The sequence below is a fragment of the Pelodiscus sinensis genome, chromosome 9 (genome assembly GCF_049634645.1).
Source record: "Pelodiscus sinensis isolate JC-2024 chromosome 9, ASM4963464v1, whole genome shotgun sequence".
In the NCBI taxonomy this organism is placed as follows: Eukaryota; Metazoa; Chordata; order Testudines; family Trionychidae; genus Pelodiscus; species Pelodiscus sinensis.
Window position 1 is genome coordinate 64,271,095 of NC_134719.1, and position 16,734 is coordinate 64,287,828.

Consider the following 16,734-nt stretch of genomic DNA (forward strand, 5'->3'; position numbering starts at 1 on the left):
CATCAAACATGCTGGTACCAGACAAATATGTTGCTGTAAACGCGGCTTTATTGGCCCTCCTGTTCCAGCTGTAATGGCTAAATAGCAAGGAAACCCGCTTATATTCTCTTCTGCTTCTGTGTAGACTGAAAACGATGAGACCAGCCAAGCAGACAATTTCTCCATGGACCCCCAGCTGGAGAGGCAGGTGGAAACGATTCGGAATCTGGTGGACTCCTACATGTCTATTATCAATAAGTGTATTCGTGATCTGATACCAAAAACAATCATGCACCTTATGATCAACAACGTGAGTAACAGCCTCTCCTTTTCAATCATTTTCAAATGTTTGGTTGGGTCTTCAGCTCATACAGAACCATATTTTGTTTAAAAGAGGGCAGCGCTGTTGTACAGTGAAGAGACGATGACAAGTGTATAGAATATCACACATTGCAAACACGAGCCAATAGTTCTTACCAGATTAAAACCAAACACTGCAGTCTTATGCAGCTAAAAGTTAATTAGCATGCAGCTGCAGTGCGGAGCGTGCTACCTGTAGAATACTATAGTATTTTCAGGGGGAGGCTGAGTCCTAGTTGGCATTAACGGTATCATTTAAAAGCATGCTCAATTCGTACTTGTCCTTCAGTGCTGTCCCACCTCCTGCAGAGTGCAAGCTGGGAATTCCACCTAGACAGCCATTAAGAAAGTGGAGTGGACCTGCAGTTTTTAAATAAGGAAAGGCCTTGAATGGCCTTGTTGCATGTTTCTTTCGGGGAGTAGCAGTTCATATTATGCTAGTATTTTTTGTCTGTTTCTTACATTTGCAGATCAGCTTTCAAAAATAAATTCCAGGGGTTCTCTGGACACTTTGCTTAGAGCAGCGGTTCTCTAACGATGGGGCAGACCTCCCTAGGGAAGCATGGGAATGTGTCACAGAAGTTGTGTGCGCTTTTTTTTTTCTTTGACTCTGGCTGTCCGCCCATGGTGGCTGGGCCTCATGCAGGATGGCTGTGCACGTCCAAAAAACAGGAAGAAAGGGAATAACTGGAGCCCTGCCACTTGGGCTCAGGCTCTCCTCCCCACAAATCCTCACGTGGCAACAGCAATGGAGAAGAGCAGCAATGGAGTGCTAAGTTGGCTGTGAAGTGATATTGACAAATATCACTTACCATATTGCCACTCTTATTCCTGTGCTGCAGCCGGCTCAGAGCTGCCTTCAGAGCTGGGCTCCCGGCCGGTGGCCACTGCTGCTCTCCGCTCTGCCTTCAGGGCTGGGTGTCCAGCCGGCGGTCACTGCTGCTCTCCGCTCTGCCTTCAGGGCTGGGTGGTGGTATATATACTTGGAGGGGCTATAAATGACTACAAACACACAAAAGGGCAGCCAGCTTAGATAAGCTTGAGAACCATTGGCTTTGAGACTCACAGGAAATGTGTATATCTGCCTACCCCCTAGATGTTTAAATCATTGGATTTAAAAGTAACTTTCATTAGTGTTGCTAGCCCATTGCTTGAGGACTTAGAAGACCTTCACATCCTGATAGTCTGGGTTGGATCCCATCTGTGCTACCCTTTGTACTACAACCACAACTGCTGTGTTTGTGTTAACCCACTATTGGAAATGGCACTTCCTTTCAGACACTGATAGCACCTTTAGGAGCTTTTAAGTCGTCAAAAATCAGCTGTAACCAATAGAATATGCTAAAAAGCAAAGCCCGTCTTTTATTTCACAAGGCTGATGTATCCCAGGAGGTCTGTGGGAATTACACTGCGCCTATGACCTGGCAGGTAGACATAGCAGCTTGACTGAGGTCCACAAGATCTTCGCACAGAGGGGAAGGCCAAGCTTCCCTTCCCTTCTCTTGGGCTAGCGAAGCCAATCCTGGAAGTGGGATAGAATCCTGGAAGGGAAGATCCACTGAGGCCCTTACGAAAGCATGTGAAACCAGATGGAATTTCCACATTGTTCCATAATTAACTGAATCTTGACTCGAGGACGTGTGTGAGTGTAGACGCTCGCTCTGCTCCTGCCACAGCACAGCTGGGACTTTGCTAAGACTTTAGGGGAACTAACTTGCCTTTTGAAAGGTGTGTTTCTCAAGCTCCCTTTCAGAAGGTGCAGAATGTAGGGAGCGGTTCCTTTGGAAAGTTTACATTCTGTTTTCTGCCACTCGCGTCCCCATATGGAATTGTTTAAGCTGAAACGCTCAGAAGTACAGTACTGGAAGGCTGTGTACATTGGGACTGTGCGGTTGTCTTCTTCCTAACACATGCCAGGTGATCGTGGACAAAGAAACAGCCGATATGACACCATCTAGCGCTAAACTAACCTCTCGGTCACAGTGCGCACCCACCAGAATCCGATCTTACAACTTAAGTTACGCCAAAGAATCAAAGCTTTTCCAAGGGAAGTGAAAAGACTGAAGAATGAAATGTTAATTCATTGTTGATTCCGTGAGGTTTGAATTGAAAACTGTTGTAGTGGAGCAGATACTTAAAAAAAAAAAAAACCCATACAAACAGAGTCCTTCAGTCCTTTGGCTGAGCAGGCCGAAATGGCATGCAAGGCAATGGGAAGTAGGGAAGCTGTTTTGGGAACGGAGTCCTTTTTGGCAGATTGTGTTGCCTGGAGACCCTTAGAATCCCAGCCCATCCTCTGAGAGAGAAGTGAAATGAAACGCCACTTAATTATTCATGTTTAGAGAGCGCTGCCTCCATAACTCTAGAAACCAGTTGAGCACGAGGAAGTGGTTTCCATGGCAACCACAACCTCCCAAATACTTGTAGAACTTCCTCTGCAGTTGGTGGGGTTTTGAAATGGTGCTCACAATTCAGAGTGACGTACTGGGGTCCGATTGTATTGTGGAGGGAGCGAATGAATGCCATCCTACTGCGGGGCGTGCGTATGTCGTTACCTTCCAAATCCACTGCTAATTAGGGTGAGTCTGGGGTACTTTAAAAGCAAAGGAAATTTGCCACACAACGGGCCTCGAGTTAGCATGAAAGAGTCAGACGCCCCGAACGAAACACACGTTCAGAACTCTCAATGCGGAAATGTTACAAATTCAGAGCCCTACATGTCTGCTTTCCATGCGCAGATACAAGTGTTGTGTCCTCGCAGGGCCCTGCTAATACACCTCTTGGTGCTGAGAGAGGAGGATGCAAAACGTGAGTGACCCTGGAAGAGAGAGGCTGCATTGACTCCACCTTCTACTGGGATGCTGTGGCAATGACTGCCTGCTTGCACACGAGATCGCATGGCAGCCGTAGCCCTGCCTGCTGCTAGCGGCGAGATCCATGCATGCTCCATAGCCCCAGCTGGCAGAGCGACACTTCGGGCTGCTCTCCAGGCTGCCTGGGGCTGGCCCTCCCAGACCCCAAGACAGAACTCCACTCCGAACTCTTGCCCCTTCCCATAAGGTCCTTGACGCGGCAGGCTCTGGGATATTGGGCATTCGAATGCCTGCGGTGATTCCGAACACTGCAAGTTGGAGATTGGGGTGGGGGCATTTCTGAACCTGTCCGTGTCATGTGTGTCCTGGCTGACTAAGGTCTGGCTTCCCCCTCGCCAGAGAAAGCCGCAGAGATGGAGGACCCATCTGCTCTGTAGAGAACTGGTCTGCAGTCAGATGCACCCAGTGTGGAGATTGGCTGGCAGTGCTGGCCTTCCACCTGGGCTCAGCGAGCATGCTCAGAGGCCCGTGTGCCCTAGGGAATGAAGAGCCCAACCCCGGTTCAACTTGCCCCAGTATAAAGATAGTTAGTTTTTGGAACAACGTAATTAAATTAATGGAAACCCCAGAGAGCACATGGAGTGTGTGCTTATGAAATCAGATGTTCAGGAATGGTTTGCTGTTAGCATCTCAAGTCCAAATAAGCTTCACTGAGTGAAAAACATCTGAAAAACAGATCAGAAGCGTTTAAAAAAAATCCTCCAATGCAAGGATTGACTAGGTCAGCAACTGGCCTCCGAATGTCCTTACCACACAATTATTAAATACCTTGAGATCTGGGTCTGTCTGAATGTGCCCCGGGTCTCTATAATCAGAGCAGGCATAGCAGGGGGCCAGACTATTAAATTAGATTAGATTGGGAAATCTCTCTTCGGTGTAGAAGATGTGTATATACACAGGGGCCCACAGCTGTCCAAGATGGAAGCCTTGATGTGCAGTCAGACACATTTGTATTAAGAAAATAATTCTGAAGGGCATTTTGTAATGCCTGGAAAATCCCATTCCCAGGGAGCTAGATGGCGTACGGGCCTGGTGATGGGCTGCTCTTTAGCCTCTACTCAGCTGTTCAGAATTGGGCCAGAAATGCTCTCAGCACTGGACAGCCGTTCAGCAGCCGACCGCTAGAAATAGGAAACCCCTCACAGGCTTAGATCAGCACTTGAGCCTACGGTGTCCAATGCCCATATGCCTCGGAGGAGGACAAAAGAACCCCTCCCCCAATGCACTGTGCGGTGTCCCACCATGAAGATCTCTTGCTGTGGTGTACCAGGGATAGTCTCAGACCAGGGGAGACCCTGACAATAATTACCAAACACTTTTCTTCTCTCTGCCTCAAGACACTTTCTCAGGTTTGTTGGGCAGAACTGTACAAGTTTCCTCCCTTCTCACAAGCTCGGCTACCTGTCCTCTTGGCCACCATCCCTGCGGCCTCAGAATGTGACCATTGGTTTAGCCAGTAGGGGTGCACTTCTGGGGGCTCCCCTCTTGGGCCCAGTGATGAGAGACTAGCATGAACTACTGAAGCCATGTTCACAACTCTCATTGTGTGCAGAGTGGCTGGGTCACTGGACCGAATTATCTCCAAGAGCCGAGAAGAGTCACCTGGTAGGGTAGCATGCCACCCCGAGTCCAAAGTTTACGGGTGGAATTGTGGACTCCAGTTCCCAGTGTGCTCTCTGGCATCGTTCCTCTTGATCTCTCTTCTTCTCCGTGTAACTGGTGCAATGTTCCCTCTAATTTTTTCCATCCATGTGCAGAATAAATGTTATGTGCCCCCAGGCATGTGCGGATGTGCACCACCAGTCGAAACCGAATCTCTGGTGGGTGGCTGCCCAAGTGCACCGCTTGCAGGGAGCACTGGGCTGGTGTATTCTTACTGAAGCGCCTGTCTGCTGTTTTAAAGGTCTCCGCGGAGTTTCTGCAAGATCTTCTTGCCATTTGCAGCCTGGCCGCAGGGGCCGTTTGTGTCTGATTTTCTAGGTAAAGGAATTCATCAATGCCGAGCTCCTGGCTCACTTGTATTCCTCTGAGGACCAAAACACCTTGATGGAAGAATCCGCAGAACAGGCCCAGAGGCGAGATGAGGGGCTGCGAATGTACCAGGCCCTAAAAGAAGCACTGGCAATCATTGGCGATATTAACACTAGCACGGTATCTATTCCGGCCCCGCCTCCAGTTGACGATTCCTGGCTGCAGCAGTCCCGCAGGTAAGCCTCTTCAGATCAGTTTTGCACTGGAAATTAAGACAGAGCTAGATCTTCAGCGCCACCCTCTCTAGCAAGCTTTCCTCCATGTCTTCCGTGAAATTCTTGACTCAGAAAACGCTTGTTGAGGGACGGGGGCGCATGTAGGTGGAATTCTTGTACTGCCACAGCGCTCTCAAGTGAGCCGAACAGAAACAGCCGAACGCTCGGCATTCATCTCTGCCCGGTGAAAGGTCCTAGCATCAAGCCACCGGCCTTCCCTCCAAACGTGTCTTGTCCTGTTTTGTTCTAGACAGGGCATGGAGAAAAGCATGCTTATAAACCTCTTGGGTAGAAGGCTCTCATATACAGATCTGTTGGACCTGGCAATGCCTTCTCAGCTGTGTCGAGAATTTCGTCTTCTCCTACAGCAGTTTTGGGATACAGCATCTAGAATTGGCTCCCATGGAACTACTGTAATAGCTGTTTCCTGCCCCAAAAGATATCCAGCCTATATATCGTCCAAGCTTTTTACAAATTCCCCCCACGTTCGTAGTGCGTGGCTAAATGGAAGAAGTGAATGTAGCAAGAAAGATGCTTTTCTGCCGTCTAGTATGCCGTTTGTGACCCAATTAATAGCAAACAATATAACCCTTTCTGCTCCCACCCTACAGCATATCCATTTCTTTAGAATTTCTTAACTCTTCCCTTCCCCACCTCAGGAAGCCTGTCTTCCAGTGAAACCAAGTCAAACTTTGTCCACTTGTTGATTCTTTCAATCTACCATCAGATTTCACTGTGCCTTGCTCAGGATTTACTTAGAGTGGATTTCATCATAAATCCACCTCACAAATTGGTGAGGTTATCGTGATCATACTAAACCCATTCTATTTATCTCTGTGATTTTTACATACTGCCTACTTGCTACGGATGGGGTGATCGTGTCTGGCAGAGCGGACATGTCTTTGTTTTGTGGCTGAGTGCGAGGGGGGGGGGGGGGAGATTTGGAAGCATCTCTGAGCAATTGTTTGGAATGAAAGGGACCATCCTGAACAAATTAAAATGAGACTTCTCATTGTAGGAATATATGATACTGTGAGATACCAGATTACCTAAAATATACTCTTCAGGACCAAGATAATACGAGAGCAAAGAAAATGCTCAGCAGATTGTTACGGATTTCAGAAAGTTAGCTGACTTCCACTTTTAAATTGCATATAGGTTTTCATTAATCTCTGATTTTTTCCCTAGATCACCCCCTCCAAGTCCTTCAATTCAGAAAAGGCCTACGTTAAATAACCCCCCAACCAGGCCTATAGCTGGCCGAGGACCTGCTCCAGCAACCCCATCGCCAGGCCCTCTGTCTGGGGCTCCACCAGTCCCTTTCCGTCCAGGAATGCTACCTCCGTTTCCTAGCAACAGTGAAGGTCTCGGGGCACCTCCTCAGGTTCCATCTCGGCCCACGCGGGCTCCTCCCAGTGTTCCAAGGTAAGACGTTGAACTAACCTCAGTGCTGGGTGTGGTTCTCTCCCGACAGAACAACAGACATTTCATATTGGGTAAAGAATTGAAACATACATTTCTTATGGCTAAAATTCACCAACCAAAACAGCGCTTTCTGTGCAGGCCGGCAAAGTCAGGGTGAGATGTGTCCGTCCTTCTCCCAAAGCTTAGTTCTCAGAAATGAGACTTTTCACCTCCGAGTAAAGACCAGTGCACAATGAATTGGTCCTAAGAAATGCTCCCTTGTCTGACTGAACTCCATGCTCATGGTGGATGCAGCCGAAGGCTGTTGAAAGAGAGATGTTGACGCAAGAATTGTAACTTGGCCCATGGAGAAGTGGTTTGAGCATAGTGCTTTGCATTATCCATTCTGGTAAAAGATGGACTTGAACCCACAAAGGGAGCTTAAAACTGTGGTTGAAAATCTCTCCTCACCTCACCTCACCACAGTTCATTTGACATTACTGCAGGTAGCTTAGATAATGTCACATGGCAATAACGTGGTAAGTTAAGGAACCAAAGCCTTGCCTTCAGACCATGTTTCCTTTTATTTTGTAGCATTTAGACACTTTCCAATGGCTTTAGATATGTATAACGTGGAGAGAACTGATTGGAAGCCACTGGTATAACATTTTTACTACTAATCCAAATTGTACCCCAGTAAGATGTTACAATTTCACAAAGCCATCCTAAAATCCCTCCTCATGCTTGACTATAAATGGTGTTGTTCCGTCAAGCGGTTCCAATTATGTCTTATGCTCTAACATTGAGGCAGACTGGGCCCTCTGGTAAGACATGGCTGACTAATTTTAAAATCTTATTAAAAACGAGACTGCGTGAGGTGATTATAAATAAAAAGGTAAACGGAACAGTCACAAGTTTTCCATTTTTTTTAAAGAAAAAAAAATTCCCTTCTGGAGATGAACAAGCTAATTAAATGCGCCCACTTGAAACCGCCAGCCCTGTAATGAGCGTCAGGAGCAGTAAGTCTGGTGGATGGGATACTTTCCAGTTGGATTGTCCTGTCAAAAAAACAAGCAAACAAATCAGGCCCATTTGTGTGTGTTTTACCATTAAAAGGGCAAAATGCCAGTGGGCACACAGGGAATGCACTTGTGCGTTTCAGTAGGTCCTGGAACACTTGTGTTATTGGTCAATATTAGACCACTGGGGAGAAACACACAACTGCTTCCTTGGGTGTTAAAACTTGAGGCCAGAACGTCTGTGAATTCCCCAGCGTGGAGTGTCAAACCGATGCCGGAGACTCCTCTGCCTGGGTCTCCACTGAGCCATCAGGGAGGGGTAGCCGCAGAGTCACAATCCAGTATGTTGTCAGTTGTGCTACCGGGGGGACCCAGAGCTGCCCGGCAATTGTTGCTTGCCTGGCCTTGGGAATGAGCATGCCTCCTCCTTCCTGCCTGGCTGTGCTTTGCATGGATGCTGCTTTCCACAGACAGCTGCAGTCGTGGTTTGAGCACGACACGGGAGGCTGGGCGGAGCCCTTGCCTCACAGAAGAGCGTGAGGAGGCCTCATTTCAATAGCCCATCCGGTCCTGGATGCGTTGGCTGGCCTGGGAAACAAACACTGGTGAAGGAGCCAGTGTACCCTGCGCACCTTTGCGGTGCATAGCCCTGGATGGGAGACTCCACAGCATTTGTGTTACACACACTCTGCAGCACTTCTTCTGGACTGAGTCATGGTTCCCCGTCTCTCCAGCCGCCAGCCCCCGGAGGTGAGAAAACACCCGCTGAAGAATGTAGTGGAAGAGGTCACGTTTGTGCTGAAATGTCAAGTTTATCCTCCGGACTAAACTCCACAAGAGGAAATTTCTGAGCCGGGGCTGGAGGGGGTGAAGTCACCTGAGAGGGACAATGCATCTGACTCCTGTGCCTATTAAAAGTACAGTTTGACTTGGAATTTCTGCTATGCATGGTCTGTTTTTAATAAAAGCCTGAGCAGCGTTGTAGTAAATTGACTCAGAAAAGGGGTCTGAGGTACTGGGAGGAAAAGACTCAAGGAAGAGCTCTTCATGCAGCTTGAGCTTTTCCATCTTTAGATATCTAGTCTCTCTCCTGCTTTGCCACCGTTTTCTCTTGTCATTCCTGAAATTGTCAGGACCCGTCATAGCCAGGAAAGTAGCATAGCGTCCTGAGAAGAAAGACACATTTTTAAAGTTCTTCTTGGCTCTCCGGAGAAGCCTTCCCTCTGCTCGCCCACTCCCTTGAGTTAGGAGCAGAAACGAGTAACACAACAAGACAACACAATCATTTTACTCTTTCCTGCTGAGCTTTCGGATAAAAAAAGCAATCAGCAGAAATGTTGTGAAGGGCAAGAGTCAAGCCATTTTGTTCGGGGTAGGGCTGTACGTACAGTTGGACTGGCGAGTTTGACACCTCATTAGCAAGATATGACCCTTGCCTTTTAAAAAAAATCTAATTTTATTCCCTGTTATTAGTGTTTAATCAAAGCAGCTGCAATCTTACAGAAACCATGAGCTTTCTGCGGTTTTTTATTGCTCCTCATTTAGCATACGGAGAAAGGAAAGGGGCAGGGAAAAGGGGGAAATAATTTTCTTCCTTATTTCTCCCTGATTGTCAAGCTGGTTTGGGTTACGTGTCCTGAGACTCTCTGCGAGGAAACAGACCCTTTGCATGATGCATGCCTCTTTTAATTAATCCCACTTGAGATGGGTGGATCCCTCCCAGCACCAAAGCTTGTGAGTAAAGGCCCCGGCCTTTGTTACTGGCGTGGTGCCAAAGTAGCTCTGATTTGCGAAACACCCCCAGCTGCCAGAAATCCTATTCTTCCCCCTCTCCCTTCTCTCGAAAGGCTGCAGCAATATTGGAAAAGAAAAGGCAGCTGTGCACGCGCTTCAGTGAGACGGCCTTCCGCTTGCACTAGCGTCACGCTCATTTCCAGCCTGCGTGTGTGTTTCTCGGTGCAGCGAGCCCGCTCTCGCACAAACACTTCACCCCGTTTCTTTGGGTTGTCGCTCTCGCGGAGTGGTGCGCAGCTCGGCCACAAAGGAAGCGAAGGAATCGGGATGTGTTTTTCCTGGCTCTAAATCCTCCGGAATCAGCGGGTGGGCCTGCGAGGATGCTCTGTCCCTTCCCGATTTCCCTGCTCTGCAGCGGGACTGCAGCTGACAGGAGGGTGCAGGGAGCCTCCACTCCAGGAAGATTCAAAGGCCTTCATGCACTTGCCATGGGATCCATACTACCCCCCAATACTATGCAAGCTCAGCTCCTGGCTCTGCACATGCCCTAGAGCGGAGCTTCTCAAACTTTGTGGCCCACAGCCCATTCTGCTCAAGGCAAACCCTTCCACAGACCACCGGCCAAGCACCCATGATGGGTGCAGGAGGGGGGCTGAGGGTGGGCGGTCTGGCAGGGAGGTTGGGCGTGGGAGCGGGCTAAGGGCGGGGGGTCTGGCGGGGAGGTTGGGCATGGGAGTGGGCTGAGGGTAGGCGGTCTGGCAGGGAGGTTGGGCGTGGGAGTGGGCTGAGGGTGGGCGGTCTGGCGGAGAGGTTGGGTGCGGAAGCGAGCTGAGGGTGGGGGGGGTCTAGCGGGGAGGTTGGAAGCGGGCTGAGGGCGGGGAATCTGGAGGGGAAGTTGGGCGCGGGAGCGGGCTGAGGCTGGGGGGTCTGGCAGGAAGGTTGGGCATGGGAGCGGGCTGAGGGTGGGGGGGTCTGGCGGGGAGGTCGGGAGCGGGCTGAGGGTGGGGGGGTCTGGCGGGGAGGTCGGGAGCGGGCTGAGGGTGGGGGGGGTCTGGCGGGGAGGTCGGGAGCGGGCTGAGGGCGGGGGGGGTCTGACGGGGAGGTCGGGAGCGGGCTGAGGTCAGGGGGGGTCTGGCGGGGAGGTCGGGAGCGGGAGCGGGCTGAGGTCAGGAGGGGTCTGGCGCAGAGGTCGGGAGCGGGCTGAAGGCGGGGGCGTCTGGCGGGGAGGTCGGGAGCGGGCTGAGGGCGGAGGGGTCTGACGGGGAGGTCGGGAGCGGGAGCGGGCTGAGGGCGGAGGGGTCTGACGGGGAGGTCGGGAGCGGGCTGAGGTCAGGAGGGGTCTGGCGTGGAGGTTGGGAGCGGGCTGAGGGCGGGGGGGTCTGACGGGGAGGTCGGGAGCGGGCTGAGGTCAGGAGGGGTCTGGCGCGGAGGTTGGGAGCGGGCTGAGGGCGGAGGGGTCTGGCGTGGAGGTCGGGAGCGGGCTGAGGGCGGGGGGGTCTGGCGTGGAGGTCGGGAGCGGGCCGAGGGCGGAGGGGTCTGGCGGGGAGGTCGGGAGCGGGCCGAGGGCGGGGGGGTCTGGCGTGGAGGTCGGGAGCGGGCCGAGGGCGGGGGGGTCTGGCGTGGAGGTCGGGAGCGGGCCGAGGGCGGGGGGGTCTGGCGTGGAGGTCGGGAGCGGGCCGAGGGCGGGGGGGTCTGGCGTGGAGGTCGGGAGCGGGCCGAGGGCGGGGGGGGGTCTGGCGGGGAGGTCGGGAGCGGGCCGAGGGCGGGGGGGGGTCTGGCGGGGAGGTCGGGAGCGGGCTGAGGGCGGGGGCGTCTGGCGGGGAGGTCGGGAGCGGGCTGAGGGCGGGGGCGTCTGGCGGGGAGGTCGGGAGCGGGCTGAGGGCGGGGGCGTCTGGCGGGGAGGTCGGGAGCGGGCTGAGGGCGGGGGGGTCTGGCGCGGAGGTCGGGAGCGGGCTGAGGGCGGAGGGGTCTGGCGCGGAGGTCGGGAGCGGGCTGAGGGCGGGGGGGTCTGGCGCGGAGGTCGGGAGCGGGCTGAGGGCGGGGGGGTCTGGCGCGGAGGTCGGGAGCGGGCTGAGGGCGGGGGGGTCTGGCGCGGAGGTCGGGAGCGGGCTGAGGGCGGGGGGGTCTGGCGCGGAGGTCGGGAGCGGGCTGAGGGCGGGGGGGTCTGGCGCGGAGGTCGGGAGCGGGCTGAGGGCGGGGGGGTCTGGCGCGGAGGTCGGGAGCGGGCTGAGGGCGGGGGGGTCTGGCGGGGAGGTCGGGAGCGGGCTGAGGGCGGGGGGGTCTGGCGGGGAGGTCGGGAGCGGGCTGAGGGCGGAGGGGTCTGGCGGGGAGGTCGGGAGCGGGCTGAGGGTGGAGGGGTCTGGCGGGGAGGTTCGGGAGCGGGAGCGGGCTGAGGTCAGGGGGGGTCTGGCGGGGAGGTTGGGAGCAGGCTGAGAGTGGAGGGGTCTGGCGGGGAGGTCGGGAGCGGGCTGAGGGTGGAGGGGTCTGGTGGGGAGGTCGGGAGCGGGCTGAGGGCAGGGGGTCTGGCGGGGAGGTCGGGAGCGGGCTGAGGGTGGAGGGGTCTGGCGGGGAGGTCGGGAGCGGGCTGAGGGCAGGGGGTCTGGCGGGGAGGTCTGGAGCGGGCTGAGGGCGGGGGGCGGGGGGTCTGTCCAGGATTCTGGCCAATGGGAGCAGTGGGGAGAGCCTCCATGTGAGTGAGGAAGCAGCAGTGCACAGAGCCGTTTCCTCCCCCTCACATGCTGGATCCAGCCCGTGAAGCTTGGGAATCCTCCCCATGCCTTCCACAGTGGGAAGCCAACTTCATGGGGAGGATACGAGGCTGGAGTACCTGCATGGGCTCCCCGCCGGGGGGGGCAGCCCTGAGCCCACGGCCCACCTGCAAGCTGCTCGTGGACCACTAGTGGTCTGTGAACCAGCCCCTGCCCCACACAGAGGTGTGATGGATAAAGCCTGGCTGCTCCTGCTCAGGCCCTTTGGGCACAGCCTGGCACCCCAGAGCACCCCGTGGCAGGGTTTGCAGCGGCAGGGCCTGAGAATGGCATCAGTTCACTGACAAGTTGAATCTCTGCGTTACTGCCTCTCCCGTGGCTGCCCGTCGGCACGGCCCCTGCACCCCCAAAAGAATGCAGCACCCCGCCCCCTCTCCTCCACCTCCCTTCTTACCACTTGGCAACCGATAGAGCCAGTCGGGGCAGGGCACGTTGTGCTGGTGCATGTAACTCGTCCATAGGGAAACACTGACTCGGCCACCTCCTTCCTCACCTCGTGTGGGCTGTTTCACCAGGATTGTTATAACATCGCCTTTCGTTCTCATCATTCACCATGAAGTCCCCTGAAGCGAGGTGCCTCAAAACCAGGGCTTGTCTCCACTTCCCAGGAGATGAACGCTGTGGAGATCGATCCAAGGCAAGTCCTGCCTGACCAATCTGATTAGCTTATATGACGAGGTCACTGGCTTTGTGGATATAGGAAAGTCGGTGGACGTGATCTACCTTGACTTCAGCAAGGCTTTTGTTACGGTCTCCCACAATATTTTTGCCAGCAAGTTAAGGGAGTATGGCTTGGATAAATGGACTGTAAGATGGAGAGAAAATTGGCTAAATCGTCAGGCCCAATGGGTAGTGAATAACACCTCGATGTCAGGTTGGTGGTCAGTTTCTTGCGGAGTGCCCCAAAGATTGGTTTTAGGGCCAGTTTTGTTCAACATCTTCATTAATGACGTGGATGAGGGGATGGGTTGCACCCTCAGCTAGTTTCTGGATGACACTAATCTAGGGGGAGAGGTAGATACGTTGGAGGGCAGGGAGAGGGTCCAGAATGACCTGGACAGATCAGAGGATTGGGCTAAAAGAAATCTGATGAGGTTCAACAAGGACAAGTGCAGAGTCCTGCATGTGGGACGGAAGAATCCCAAGCATTGTTACGGGCTGGGGACCAACTGGCTAAGCAGCAGTTCTGCAGAAAAGGACCTGGGGATTGCAGTGCATGAGAAGCTAGAGATGAGTCAACAGTGTACCAAGAAGGCGAATGGCATATTAGGGTGCATTAGGAGGAGCATTGCCAGTAGATCCAGAGAAGTGATTATTCCCCTTTATTTGGCTCTGTTGAGGCCACATCTGTGTCCAGTTCTGGGCCCCCCTCTATAGAAAGGATGTGGACGCACTGGAGAGGGTCCACTGGAAGGCGACCAAATTGATGAGGGGGCTGGAGCACATGACCTATGAGGAGGGGCTGAGGGATTTGGGTTTGTTTAGTCTGCAGAAGAGAAGAGCGAGGGGGGATTTGGTAGCAGCCTTCAACTTCCTAAAGGGGGGTTCCAAAGAGGCTGGAGAGAGGCTGTTCTCAGTAGTGACAGATGCAGAACAAGGAGCAATGGGCTCAAGTTGCAGTGGGGGAGATCTAGGTTGGAGATTAGGAAAAACTATTTCCCTAGGCGGGTGGGAAGCCCTGGGCTGGGTTCCCTAGGGAGGGGGTGGAATCTCCATCCCTAGAGGTTTTTAAGTCCCGGCTTGACAAAGCCCTGGCTGGGATGTTTGAGTTGGGATTGGTTCTGCCTTGGCAAGGGGGCTGGACTCGATGACTCCTGAGCTCTCTTCCAGCCCTGGGATTCTATGATTTAGCGGGTCTAGTAAGGACCTGCTAAATTGACTGCTGATAGCACCCCCATCAACTCCAGTCCCCTCCTGTGCCAGGAGAGGTAAGGGAAGCCAACGGGAGGGTTTCTCCTATCGACCTCCTGCAATGGGAATGCCGTGGAAATTCCCCCTAAACGACACGGAGCTGCCTATGTTAGGTCGACTTTCTTCCCTGTGTAGCCTGGGCCTATCTATGTGGCCCTAGTTCTTCACTACATATGGGATCCCTGTTTCTGCCCGGGGCCTCTGAGTGCTTCTGCCGTTATAGGCAGAGCTGGTCACGTCACTGATAGCGAAGCTTGCCTGACACTTCCTATTAGAAGTCTCTCTGTCAATCGTCACTTTTAACGTTGCCAGACGTGGACGATTGAGGCTGAAATTCTCCATGCGGAGTGTCTGCCTGACGCGGAGGGGGTTTGGCAAGTTTTATCCTGTGCACTGACAAAGGCCAGGGTCCTGCGGAAAAAACAGTGTGGGATCATCTGATTAAAAGCTGTATCCCAGTGCCTGCCTACAAAGGGAGTGAGTGGGCAGATTCCCTGCCTTCTGGCATATCCGAACGGGGGAGCCCTTTCAGCGCTTGAACGCTCTGATCCTGGGATGCTTTGCCTGAAATATAAAATTATCATCACATAGTGGTGGGTGGGTAGCTGAGCAGTGTTGGGGCAGGCTCTGTTCTGTGCAGACGCTGCTGCAAAAGAGCTGGCGTTCTAAATCGGAGCCAGCCCAAAGGCACAAGGCCCTGGGCTCTCTCCGGCCCAGATGGGGAAAGTTTTTAAGGTGCTATTTAAAAGCATAATCCACAATCCAGAATAGACCCCAGAGGTGCCTGGGGGCACGTTAACGTGAACGTTCCATTCGTGGAAGGATTTTAAAATGGTAATTTCCTGGTTTGAAAGGGGAAGAAGGAATCCAGCGTAAATCCAGGACTGCGGGTCCCAAGTATTCCGAAATCAGGCTTTATTCCTTGTCTGGCTTCTGATTTGAGCCTCTGGGGGAAGTCGCTTCCTCCCAGCAGAAGAGGAACATTTCCCGTTCGAATTCCGAGCTCGCTGCTCAGGGAAGGAATTCCGCTGACCTTCCCGTAACGCTCCTGGCAGGGGGACTGCCGTTCCTTGCCTCCATCCCCGCTCCCACGTAAACAGTCTGCCAAGCCCGGCCATCTTCCTTCTTTCACGTGCTCCCTCTGTGTGCGCACAGCCTCCCACCCCCTTCTTTCATCTGCCCCATGAAGTTTCCTTCCTTTTCCAGATGTGTTTAAGGGTAGGGGAGAGGGCATACCGGTGTGTCTACACTGGGGTACTTTTCAAGCTGGCTTTAAAACGGTTCTGCGAAACCAGTTAGAGGCACAGTGCAGAGAGATTTGAATGAACCCCCCTACTCTCCCCCCACGAGTTGCAAGGCCCGCTTGAGATTTGATAAAAGCAGGGCAGGCTGCCAGAAACTGCCTCCACTCTACCCCAGTGCTCTAAGCGACTTGAAAATCAGTGAAGCTGAACCAGTTTCAAAATGGATTAGAAAATCCCTCTATGGGGGGAATGGGGGCGGGGGGGGGGGGGGACATAGGAAGAGAGAAGGGGTGTGAAGGGAGAGGAAAGAAGAAAGGAGCCAGGGAGAGCTCCATATGGAGAGGCAGATCTGGTGATAAGTGAGAGACTAAAGGTACGAATTGGATAGTTGCCCTCAAACGCTGCTGTGACCTCCGCTGGTCCTGTAAGTCGACAGCAACTGGGAACGGGACTGACTTGGTTTATGTTGCACATTTTCAGCAAGAGCCTTTTTGCCTCGTTAGCTTTTTTTTAAAATGTACTGATTAGTAGCAGGAAGTGGTTTTTATTTTTAGCAACACTCCACTTTAAAAAGGAAAGTGAAGGCAAACAATAACGAATAGTTTGCCAGAACGCACATCATAGGATCCTAGAACGGGAAGGGACCTTGACAGTCATCGAGTGCAGTCCCCTGCCCTCCCGGCAGGACCAAGCACCATCCCTGACAGGTATCTGGCTAACCCACTCTTAAACATCTCCAGAGATGGGGATTCCACAACCTCCCTGGGCAATTTATTCCAGTGTTTCACCCCCCTGACAAGCAGGAAGTTTTTCCTAAAGTCCAACCTCAACCTCCCTTGCTGCAATTTAAGCCCATTGCTTCTTGTCCTATCCTCAGAGGCCGAGGAGAACCTGGGAAGCCAAAGAGGTGTGTTGTCTTCTGTATTCAACTAATAGCGTAGCATGTGTCATGAAGACCCCATGCCTAGAGCTGGGGTGTCCAACGTGAGATCCAGGCCGCTGTCCGGGGAGGTGTGACCAGCAGGCCACATTCTCTTGTGCAGGATCCGGTTTTGTTTTGTAACAATAGCACAGTTCTAGCATTCATGGGCGCAAGGAAAACCTGCTGACGGTGAATCGAAGGGAGACGATGCAGCGTTGCCTTCCTGAGTCTGCAGACAGCTGGACCCAATGGGCAGGAAACGGTCTGTCCCCGA

General features: G+C 53.2%; 1 protein-coding gene across 11 annotated transcripts in view; it reads left to right on the forward strand.

Moving 5' to 3' along the window:
• DNM3 (dynamin 3) overlaps positions 1-16,734 on the forward strand; it is a 209,387-nt gene that overhangs the window by 162,002 nt on the left and 30,651 nt on the right. For 5 of the 11 annotated variants that reach the window (XM_075937052.1, XM_075937053.1, XM_075937055.1 and 2 more), the window contains 3 exons: positions 125-289; positions 5,193-5,419; positions 6,647-6,883. In XM_075937052.1, the coding sequence (XP_075793167.1) occupies positions 125-289; positions 5,193-5,419; positions 6,647-6,883 (629 nt within the window). Of the gene's footprint in view, positions 1-124; positions 290-5,192; positions 5,420-6,646; positions 6,888-8,351; positions 10,254-16,734 lie in introns of those variants that run through there. The other 6 variants (XM_075937046.1, XM_075937047.1, XM_075937049.1 and 3 more) reach the window with 4 other exon arrangements.